Source organism: Lottia gigantea, assembly GCF_000327385.1.
Source record: "Lottia gigantea unplaced genomic scaffold LOTGIsca_69, whole genome shotgun sequence".
NCBI classification, from domain to species: Eukaryota; Metazoa; Mollusca; class Gastropoda; family Lottiidae; genus Lottia; species Lottia gigantea.
In genome coordinates, this window is record NW_008710347.1 from 473,856 (window position 1) to 486,519 (window position 12,664).

The following is a 12,664-nucleotide window of genomic DNA, read 5'->3' on the forward strand; positions in this document are numbered from 1 at the left end:
GAAGTTTATTATCAATAAAGATATATAGCTTGCTGGCAATTTAGTATATACCTACTGCTATGGCAGCTTTTGATTTTTAATAAGAATAACAATCATCCGTGTAAAATTTATTCAACCTTTAGTCATACCTTTCAAACTTTCAAAGTTTTGTCAAAATCTGGCAAGAATTGTGCGTTCTAGAGTGTTTAAGAGCGTGCTTTCAAGGTCAAAAAACTATATATTTTACGATTTCTGTAATTTTCGATAGGGTTCATCCTTGTGATCTCAACAAGTTTCGAGTTAAATCCGTGAAGAATTGTGCCTTCGAGCTAAAAATTGAACGCGTTTTCAAGAACAAGGGCAATAATTACTTCTAAATATATTTCGATTTATTTTACTTTAATAGGGTGAAAATTGACTCAACACCAAGAATTTGCCTCCTATAGGTTGTATGTGAGCAATTATGAACGGACCGGCGGACCGATGGACATGGGTGACGCCGATATACTGTACATGTACGCTTCACATCTCATGTGGGCATATAGTAATGCTTCCTCTGATAGTTATTCTTCTCTGTCCAATTTAATAACAATATGATTATGTTAATCGCACACTTATAATCTCTCCCTCTTTCGTTTTAATGAAATCTGTATCAACAAGAGGGGACGATATCTGACTAATAGGAGATATCTGTGGACGGATTGGTGATACACGTCAATCCTTTCGAAACTGTCTAAATACAGTTCATATTGCTTCAATAATATTAAAGCGAATAAAAAAGTGTAAGATTCTAATGTAATAAAGCGTGGTCTGCGACGAAATAAAACCTGGAAACAGTACGAATTGATTTGTTTAACTATTACTAATTTACCCTCAGGAGTGTTATGCTGATGACACCTTATGAAAAATATGATATACATCTATATCTATCGCCTACGGAATCATTGACGTCAACATTCCCTACGCTACTGGATTCCACAATGTGGGGATTGGTGTCTTTACTTATTCAAATTGTTGATAGGAATTTCTGGAAGCTATCAAACAACTTTAACCATTTTTCGGCATGAGAAGTGGAAAAATTGCCTTGAAAAAATATAAAAGCCTTAGGTTTCCCTCGGTGTTTATCTTATGGATAGATTTAATTGTTTGGAAACTAAAAATATTTTAGTTGATATAAGCATTGTCAATTTTTCTCGTAATATTGATCACTATGAACCCGTAATATTTTAAATTGCATTTTGAGATTTATAAAGTATCAAGCTGATATAAAATAATCAGAATATAAATTGTAAGTTAATATTGCAAAGTACGGCAAGTCTATAAAAAAGTTAATTTATACTAATTGATGATGCTTCAACAACTATTAATTCCCTTGTCTATGTATGTCTGGAATTTTTAACCCGAGCTAAATATCATTAAACATTAATCATAAATGATTTCTTTGTTAGTGTTATTGTCATGGACAATATATAAAATAAACTAATATGTTAGTGTTATATTCTATCACAATATGAATAATGTCTATCAATAAAAAGTGTAGAATAACTTTTCTTTTGGGTCATTTGAGAATTCAACTTGAGCAATTGCAGATAAATCAGACAAATTCAGTTTGTATTTAAAGGCGATTTTATTCTTTTGAATGGGGAAAAACTAAGATATATACTAAATAAAATATAGGACCAATGATCTATAACGGTAAGCAGAACATCCGAATTATATGAAATAGGACCAATATATGATGGCATCTGAATTGTATAATACAAGACCAATCTATAAATTATATAATGTAAGAACATCTAAATTATAATATAATACAAGGCCAACGATAGTAAAGAAATAGATTTCTTATTTGCCTTTGTGAATAATATGCTGATTTAGTCCGGGTTATACAACATGTGGCTGGACAATCTTAGATTGTACCTTTGCTCCACGATCTTTAAGACCAATTTTTAAAGATTTGGCGTCCCTTGTGCACTCCAGCCCACCATAACAAAAGGGAAGAGTTTTCTAAACATCTCGCCGATACCAAAACAACATTTCTAAAATCCCCCAAGTGCCCAGTGTGATTCTAGTATGTAGAGCCTACCACCGACCAGGGAATACTTGTATCCCAGGTTGAGAAGCTGTCTAATGGCTGATTAGATTTCTGAAGAAAGACAACAAAGGAACATGAGGAAAAACTTTAAATTCCAAAATCGGGTAATATCTAATGACTGTCTAGGTACTGACCATTCATTGGTACGCCTTTCATCGTGGTTCTCAACCATACCAAACCGACAGTGCTGAATCATGCTGCGATTACAGCATGGAAGCTGATGTTATATGGAAGCTGATGTTAAATGGAAACTGGTGTTAACTTCTCATATACCACACTTCATCATTGGTGTGTGGCTCTGCACTGCAAGACTACGTCTGACCCAGGAAACTTATTTTATATTATTAATAATGACATTTAATACGTGGTTCTGACGACTATATAAAGGATAATCCGTGAGGTAATGGTTTAGCAATGGTCTGATTCATACACCCTTGATGAATTAAGAAGTGATGGCTCTATTAGCACACGAAATCATCCAGTAAGGAACGGTGTAGGTTTTTTTGGTTAGATTGTTGATTCCCATAGTCATCAACGAGCGTAAGTCTTCAAAAACATTATTTGGGTGTTTCCTACCAAGGTGTGGGAATTTTAAAAGTATTTTTCATTGAAAATTTTGTGACCAGACCGTGATAATCTCGTTTTTCTCCATTACAGAATAGCATTGCAGTCGATAGCCTGGTATGAATATGAATAATCCGAATAAGATCAATTTACCAAGCCTAGATTGTTACATATGCAGGTTTACTGAAAAACGATCCCATTTTCTCCTGACTCTTATCATGCCTCTGTTACTGTAGCCTTTACTTGCACAGAAATATAATGCAATTTTGTTAAAAAAAAAACACTTAGTTGAGATATTGGTAACACAGATTCCAAAAACACTAAGAAAGATATGGTACAATTAGGATAGAAGGTAGAAACTCAATTAGATAGGCCTAAGTACGAAAGATGGCACTAGGCCCAATCTCTTGGCATAGATCTTTTCTGGAAAATTACTACCGAAAATATTTCTAAAATATGCCATTGACATCTATATATCTATTTCATCGAACTGAATTTGTTTAAAAAATTAATGGCACGGACGGATTTTTTCAGTTAATTCTTTCATATAAGTACAGTGTACCCATTTCTCTAGATTTTGGTATAAATTAGTTTTCTTAAATCTATTCATTCCCCTTCATTACAGAAATAAGTGGGCAACAATACATCATCAAAGCCAATCATAAATTCAAGTAATGTCATTTCACCATATTTTTTTGTAAAACTTTTATTTTTATATTATTTATGATTTCTTTTGTTCAAAAAAATTCATCTTTAGAAATTCTTATTAGCAATGTCAATAACGTAAGACAGAACATATAATTTATTTGTAATGCTCTCTATCTCAAAATATATATTGTTCAGTTCCAGACATTCTTGAAAAAGTTGTATTTACCTTTTTTTCGTTTTTTTCTCGTAGAATATTTGTGGGTTGCAAGAATAAATCATTTATTTAAACAAGGTCTTTTTATATACAGATCAAAATTCTTCTGTTAAAAACAGCTTCTCAAAACTGCAAAACACCTCATTGCTATGTCACACTTTCATTTTTGAAATTGAGCAAATATTTAGCCAACTATTCATTTTTATGGTAAGATCACTGAACTACACATATAGTTAAAAGGGAAAAATTCGCCATTCATTCGACCAATCATGCCATTCTCAGAAATAGGAATTTTCTATCTAAGATCACAGTTTGTGCCTTCAAATCCAAGTGTGTCCAAAATTATCTGCGTTTGAAAGTTGAAATGATGACTGGTCTTTTCTTGAGACACTGCCAAATACAAATAAGACATTATGTGGAAATAGAAAGTGAAATTTCTAGTTCGAGATATTTTTGAAGGAATTATGCGATTGCTTTTGAAAACTATTTACATATATTCAAATCAACGCATGAAAATAGCCATTCTGATCATTTAATATATAAAGACACTGAATAATTGAATATATATATATTTTTTATTCATCCTTATATAACTATTGTACTCTTATAAAATTCTTTCTCACTTCAATGGTTTACCTTAAAGTTTCCAATAGAATCAACATCAACATAAGACATTATAACATAGACAACATCAATTGAAACAGAGACACTAACATATAGAGACACATTAAATTTACCACATTATATACTTCTATGCATTCATTCATCATTTAGTAGGAAAGCCCACAAAATAAGTAAATTAGGAACATAACAAATTATGGTAAATATACAAAATGGCATATAAAATCTAGAATAATGTAATAGCTTTACTTTTGCACCAAATGCTTTTATCTTCGTTTTCTATTGCATGTTTTGGACCTTTTTCCTAAGCAAATCTAAAGGATAATCTCAATTTGGAAGTTGACTTATAATCTTACTAATTCTTATATCTTTCCATCGAATATTGTCAATTATTGTCAATTTATTTTTGACCCTGCAAAGATAACATTTTGTGAGAATTTTTTTAACACAAAAAATGTCCTGTTAGTTTTGTTGAAGCACAGATCAATGTGCTGAATACAAAATAAAAATATTTAGTAAAAGTTAGATTTATCAAAGTAAACAATTAATGCTATTTGCATTTTATACTATAGTTATGGCAATAGGTAGATGGTAATTACAGATTCTATCAGTTTACAACAGTATTAGCCTTTTCCTTCTGTTTTTGATTTACTCTCATTCGATAATGTATGTTTAGTATTTTCTATTATATCTTGTTTATCAGGTATATCGCTATTCACTTCCATCACAATAGATTCACTATTAGACTGATTTGTTTCCCTTTGATCTTGTATACAATGTCTAACAACATTCGAGTCCCAAGCACAAGTGATAATATCTTCATTATACCAACTAATACCATGTACATAATCTGTATGTTTTATTTCATTATATCTACAAAATAATTTATTATGTATCATTGTAATTATCAACAAGTTAAAGGGATCATAAGGTGGTTTTCTAAATTTGTATGTGAATTGAGGACACCATTCCAATTTTTTATCAGACATCTGTGCTTCCTTCAATTTCACTAGAACTAAGTGTTAATGACATCACTAAGCGCGAATGGCCTTGTGGTTAACATAAATATTCTGCGATTAATGATATCATCAAACACTTAAATTTAATGGAATTGTAGAGACTACAGACGTCTAATTGAAAATGGGAATGGTGCAATTTAACTATTTATTGCACAACTTCATGTTAAAGAGAATACTTCTCTAAACTGTCCATAAACACCAGTGCCATAGCACCTCATTTAACAATGCCATTCAGTTTTAACTAATAGCCAGACACTGAAGGTTATGTTACAGGGGCATGGATTAGTTTAAAACTTGAGTAGTAATTTGTGGAACTGAGACATATTAGTGGAAACTGAGCATTCTATAAAATTCCAAATCAGGACTTTGACCTCATCACTCTTGGCAAATTTTGAAGTCACAGAGGGAATGCTTACAACTCAAGATAACAAACCAATACATTTACGGACTTATAGATTAACTGTTTGTATGTACAAATATCTGTCAAAGGAACAGGGCTCTAAAAAGCATTTTTTGAGGGTTATTTTGATTGTTATTGTTTTTAACAACAGAAAGATCAGCAGGGGAACTGAGAAATAATGAAAATAGTACTTACAATGGTTTAATAATATTATCATCTATAGACATAATAACAGTTCTACAATCTTCACTTATTGATGCTAATAGATTAGGTCTACAATAAATATAATATAGACATTATAATATACAAAATACAGTAACATTTAACAAGAATGATAATTGCCATTCCATTATCCCATTGACATTAACTCCCAATTATACTGTAGTTTCTGATATATTTAACCCATATTTGAGAATATTTTCAGATTAAAATTGGATTTGCTATTAATCTTTGATAGATTTCAGCATTTTGTGCCCTATAATCAAATAAATGTGTAAATGCATAAAGAAGCTCATAAGATGAAAATATCGCTTCGTACTTACTTTTTAGGGCTAAATGCTAGTCTATGTACAAGTCTATTATGAGGTATGATGGTTTTGTGTGATTCAGTACACATCCTTAAATCTTTAACAACTATTCTACCTAATTCATCACCAAAGGCAGCCATATTGTTAGATTCTGGTTGCCAAGCTACACATGTGGGTGAACTCTCTGAGGGTCTTGAATCTAAAAATATAGTGTAAATTCTTTGTTAACCAAACATCTAAACTAATGGCTATAAATTGTTTTGTAATATTATCTATATCAGATGTTTTATATACTATAACATACATTATACATCATAAATATACAGAATAAATATACAGAATAAATTATGAAAAGATATATTACCTACAATACTGGCTGGTTTGGGTTTTCTCATATCCCATAATATTATGTTTCCATCCTTGAAATATAAAAAAAGATCAATAAAAAGAAAGAAAAATTCTTGCAACTGATTGGCATTCATTATGCTACGAGGGAAATATTGTCAGAAAAGCTACATAAGGCCTTTCTTTTATCAATTTCTAACTGTGGGAGTTCTTTCAGGTATTATCTTAATCCATGAGTAGCAAACATTGTGCAAATCCCTCCAATAATTTGTTTGTGATGTTATGACTAAAATTATAAGGAGAGAAATGCTCATTTGACTTGGTTGGTAGATTTCTAAATGCTTTTTTGTCCATTTCAAAATATAATTTTCTACAATGGAAGATTCTCCTATGTACTTACAGTTGATGCTGATAGAAAGAGATCTTTTTCTTTAGAGTGGTAGTCTACACAAACAACACTATCTTTATGTCCTAAAAATATCCAAAAAACCCTAAAATACTTAACCCTTTGTATACCAATGACCATTAAGAATTCTGAATAAAGTCAATGATCCATTTACTAGATGTCTAAGCAGATCACAGAATTACCAGCCAGTGTTCAAAGTGTTAAAACGTTCAGAGCAAATGCAAAATCACTTGCATTACAGTATAGTCTTAACCAACATTTAGAGGTGCTAGTCATGATGAAAATGAAAAAAAAAATCCACAAAGATAGCATTAAAGCTGTAGCAAGGTTTCCTTACAAATTAACAATCTGATGTTTTATATAAAATAATCACCTCTATAGCAATGAGTTGAAGATAGGTTCTCTAAATCCCAAGTCTTGATTCTTAAAAGAAATAAATTAAATACTGTTTGTAATAGTAGATGAAGCATTACAAAATCTAATTGTAAATTAAACTTAATAATAATCATATGTAGTGATCTTTCTATGACTTCAGATCAATGGACTGATGGAGTGACCAAGAAAAACTCAGGGATTCCAGTAGGGAATTAAAACATAGGAAAAATGGAAAATATCAGCTGAGGAACAAAGGGGGGTCACCAGCTCCTATGTGGGGTACTATTTTTAAGATGCTTTGGTAATCATGTCCTTAGAAGCAATCTTTACATTCCTTAAACCAAATTTTTAGTGGTTTCATTTGATATTAAAATATATCACTGTCCAGAAAAATAGAGGAATTCCTATAAAAAAGGAAGTCTCTGATCCCTGAAAAGTATGCAGTACAATACTGTACATATTGAACAATCAATTAGGGATTTGTGTTTTAAGAAGCTGTGAGGTTTTGTGTAAATGCCTAAAGTCTACATTTTTGATAAAAAAAAACAACATTCTCATCTTTCTAAGTATGCCTGAAAAAAAATGTTGTAATGTTATAATAATAATATTTTCTTTTCAGAAATTATCTTTAATGTTACATGGAATTAAATTATTTAAAAAGCTACGGATACTTTTTTAATGATAAAGGTTTTATTTTCATTAAATTATTACCTGCAATCACTACTACAGGAAACTGCATTTTTATGATCTGAAGATACACTAACACTATTTACAGTATCATCATGTTCTATAGCTGTAGATCTTAAAACAAATGTGTGGTAATTATCTATCAATTCCCATAATGCTAAACCACCTGCAAAAAATTAATAAAGTAAAATACAAGGTCAGAGTTAGCAAATAATAAACACCTCAAATTGATGATCTTCATAGCTAATAGCAATGTCTGGCTTCGGGCCATTTCATAGCTTAGTACAAATGATTGCAAAGGTCACATTACAAATCTGGCCAAACTATTAGCTTGAGATGTTTTATCTATTACTACCAAGTTATTGTTTACTTATAACTTGTACTATACATAATAGAAAAAACAAAATCCTCTTCATGTAAAGATAGAATTAGAGATAGAATTTAGATTGTAAAATCAAGTTGGCCAGCAAATTTCAAGGCATTTAAACCTAACAATATGCTTTTATAATTTGGGTAAAAATTTTGATATATTAAAATATACTCAATATCTATGCATTCACAAATAAATAAAAAAGATTGAAAATGGAAAGGGCAATAAACTTAAAACAATTTATCCAAAAATCATGTAAATCATACTCAAACAAAATTTCATCAAGAACACAAGCATGTACTGAGTTCTACATTTGGTCAAAACTGAGCTAACTATAATGTTCACAAGCCTATTTTAGCACATTTTGGCTACTCGAGGACAATAACCTTAAGTAGTGATCATCTAATTTTCAAGAAAATCAAACCCATCTTAAATCTCATCAATATTCATAACACATACAAATACCAAGTTTAATCAATATATGATCCGATCTCATTCACAAGCAGGACAGACAACCCAATCAATCTTATTAAAATACCACTACGAATTCATTTTTTTCCTGATTAAAGACATGCTGAATCTAACAAAACCATGAATCGAAATACGTAACCAGAATTTAGGTCTTAGTATCAATATTTCAATTACTTATCCATGACTCAACTTATTGCCAAAATAAAATCAGAAAGGTCTGTTACATGTATAACTCTAAAAAATGATAGCTGATGTAACTATAGTACTGTACCGAATATATCTTCACTCAATTGATCAGATTAGATTGGAATATTATGGCACCTGCAAACACTTTCAAATCATGTGCACATTATTCCTTAAATGTTCTATGCTTTAAAATGTAAATTATATAATATACGAAGGTATATAATATATACAGTGACATATTTAGGGGTGGGCCATTGGTCTATAGTCCCTCCCTCCCGTTAGGCCTGTGAATTTTTCCACTGACACCTTTCATTTTTGCCTCCCACCTCACGTTTTTTTGATACACCCTAGAATATATATTCTGGTGAGATAAAGTAAAATTGAATGATAATTGGAAAACTGTTGACTCAATATTGGTATATTTGGGTTAATAAAAAACAGGTATTTGAGATAAAATACTAAGTAGGTTAAAATAGTAGGAGATTGATTGCCAAGTCAATTAAACCTGATATATTATGTCAACATTAATGAATCTATTCAAGATAACATCCAAATAAACAAGAATATACCTGTACCAAACAAACTAAGGCTATTTCAAGCTGGTATCTTGATGTGTTATATGCAATTTAACATAATACGGTCAACATGTATCTTCAGCATGTCTTAAAATAATAAACAATATGTGTGATGTATGTAATTGTAATCGTACTTGCTATAGTCACACCTTCATTGTTGTACCACTTACACTAGTACTTTAAATCATGTAAGTTTTGTAATACATTCATCTTTCAAAATTGATCGGTCAAGTCAATATTTTTTGTTTGTATTTGTCATATTTGTTAGGTATGTTAAGCAGATACCACAGGTGTGGCACCAGAAAGGGTATGTTTACACTTATACCACTTCCAATTTAGCATTTTGACAACAAAACTCAGCAATCACAATCAATATTTCAAAATTTGTTGAAAACGGAAACAAGTTATTTTTGAATTTTGTTTATATTCTGACAGTGCACATTTTGAAAAATGTATAGACACAATTGGTGTGATGATATCAAACAATGGTTGTAAATGGAATTTATAGAATCAGCAAGTTGAAGTGGAACATTGAAAATCAGACTTGGAACTTAAGGGTTTCTTGAATACTATTTCCATTTGAGAACTTACCAAAGGCAACAAATACATCATTATTTCTTACCTGTATCAAGAGAAACAACAACCTTTGTTGAATCTACCCATTTAGCATCAGTTATACCAGCTTCTAGTTGAACTCCTGCAGTACACTTCTCTACATCAGGTATTGATTCATATTTATCGTAATACCATAATGATCCAAACCAATATCTTCCAGTTAAATTAGACGCTCCCAATAATATACCACCAGTTTCTAAATTTACAAAATTCTTAAAATTACAATGCAACACAAAAAATGAAATGAAATGAAAGGAGTTTTACGTCCTAATCTTCTTAATGCAACACACAAAGAAATGAATACAAATTAAAGTCGCAATTACAAATATTTCAATCATAATCTTAAGCTGCGAATATATCTAAAATGTGCACATTTTACAAATTGTTATTTAAAGCTTTTCCAGACAGCTTTCTTAATTGGATTGTAAAGTCTACTGTGTGTAGTATCTGCTGAAAAATGCATACACATTGTTTATATGCTTAAAATGTATTCCAGTTTACTTAAACATCATCTTAAAAAAAATTGGAATAAGAAAGCTTTAGCTACAATAAAAAAATTGAATTAGATAGAATTTGAATTATAGATAAGCTTTCCACTGAGATGTTTTACTTCCAAGTCAAGAAACAGCACTATGAACTAGAGTGTTATAAATATTGTGATATCCTGATATTCACTGGCATTGTTCATCTTCCGCATTCAGAAATTTATTAATAGAAATAATTTTGTATATAAAAAGAAACATGTGTCATGTAGGTGTGACTGAAAAATTTCTGTAATTAAAGAGGCATGTTCATTTTAAAAGATATAAATCCATGTAGCCTTCAGCACAATTTTTATATTTTTGGGTCTGTGATCAAATATATGGTTTTATTTGATAATTTCAGTTAGATTCATCCACTCAGATCACAGTGATTTCTTTCTGTTATTTCATAAATATTCAGAATAAAATTGCATGCAATTGGTCTCAAACTATTTTGATATAAGGAGACACCATTTCCACCCAGAAATTTCCCTTGAAATGACCCAAATAATTCTAAATTGCTGTGCATTTTTATCAATCCAGAGTTAGAAAGGTAATCTTAACAATACTCCTAGTTGCTAACTAGTATTTTAAAGTTCAAAATTATATACAAATTAAAACGGTGGGCAAATTGAGAGTCTTGGTTTGCAGTGATTTTTTCAAACAAAATATTTATTCTAAACTTAACAAATTATACATATTTATATATTATAAACTATGGTTTCAGAAACAAGCAGAAGCTGTTACCAATTTATACAACTTTCAAATTCTTAGTTAGATACAATTTAGATTTATACAATATCTAATTAAAAATCATATCATACAATAATATCCTCTCTCTCTCTCCTCCCTCTCTCTCTTTCTCTCTCAAATAATTAAAGGTACAGTACCATTAGAAAGTACACAGAAATGGATCTGCAGTGTACAGTGCCATTAGAAAACACACAGAAATGAGTCTGCAGTTGTAGTCAGACAGTAGTGCAGGCATTACCTGTTCACTGCCTTGCTTGGAATATCTGACATAATTACCTATCAATAGTAAGATTACTAAATTTACTAGGCTATACCCAACTAAAGCCATTGTCATTATTGACAATGATGAGGTGTTTATCATATTCATTTCTTTTTTTAAAAAAATATGATGAGTAGGCCTACATTTGTGCAAAAAGCAAGACAATGCAAGTGCACTATTATTATAGTGATTTGATAACAATGTTCACAACAACATAGCATGTCAAACTCAAGCTGTCAAAACTATAATTCTATCTTCATTTACTTCAAACTGGTATGACTTACCTGCGTGACATTGAAGAACGTCTAAATGCCTATCCATGGCGGCTGGTATTTGATCCATTATATAGTTGTTGAAGCGAGACTTGTATTTTATAAGTGGGCTGAATTTGGGTCGTGTGAAATGTCAACCAATACCGGAAATGCGCGGTAAATCTCAAATGTAAGATAAAAACTATTCTTTATCTTTGAATTTTGAAGAGAATTGACTTGGGCATAGACAACAGTAGACGCCTACTAGAAAAATATCTTCTAATGTTCACTTCAAAGAGTTACTACTTAGCAAATTAGTTTGTGGACTCTTCTTTATTTACAGAAACTGAGGAGGATAAAGACACACGTGGGTTTTCTTTTGTAGTTACCTCCCTTCAATCATGACAATGTAGACCAGACCACAAATTTTTCCATTGCAAAAAATAACCACATTTCCATTTAAATTTGCCTTTACATACATTGATAAATAACCAGCTAGAAGATTTCACATCATAGATTTTAGATAGCTCCTTATATATGACATGTATACTCGTAAATGTAATGATTATGTGGCTGCGGTGGCAAAATGAACCGAGAACAAGAATGCACGTGCGCATTGGTGCAAATTTAGGTCAAGGATAAGACGAATGTTGGACCAGTGACACTTTATTACATACTAACAGTAGAGAGGGGATATTATGCAGAAAATAAAAGAACCCGAAGGCAAAATATGAAAATAAGACTGAAGTGACAGCTAATCAGTACCCCCCGAGCCCCCCCCCC

General features: G+C 31.0%; 1 protein-coding gene across 1 annotated transcript; it reads right to left on the reverse strand.

Annotated features, from left to right (window-relative positions):
* Positions 1-3,686: 3,686 nt before the first annotated feature.
* LOTGIDRAFT_195693 (hypothetical protein) lies at positions 3,687-12,216 on the reverse strand. The gene is made up of 9 exons (XM_009065263.1): positions 11,915-12,216; positions 10,105-10,293; positions 7,905-8,046; positions 7,192-7,241; positions 6,813-6,883; positions 6,432-6,486; positions 6,083-6,266; positions 5,736-5,813; positions 3,687-4,994 (listed from the first exon to the last, which is right to left on the reverse strand). The coding sequence occupies exons 1-9, from the start codon at positions 11,970-11,972 to the stop codon at positions 4,745-4,747; spliced, it is 1,077 nt and encodes a 358-aa protein (XP_009063511.1). The 5' UTR covers positions 11,973-12,216; the 3' UTR covers positions 3,687-4,744.
* Positions 12,217-12,664: the final 448 nt, after the last annotated feature.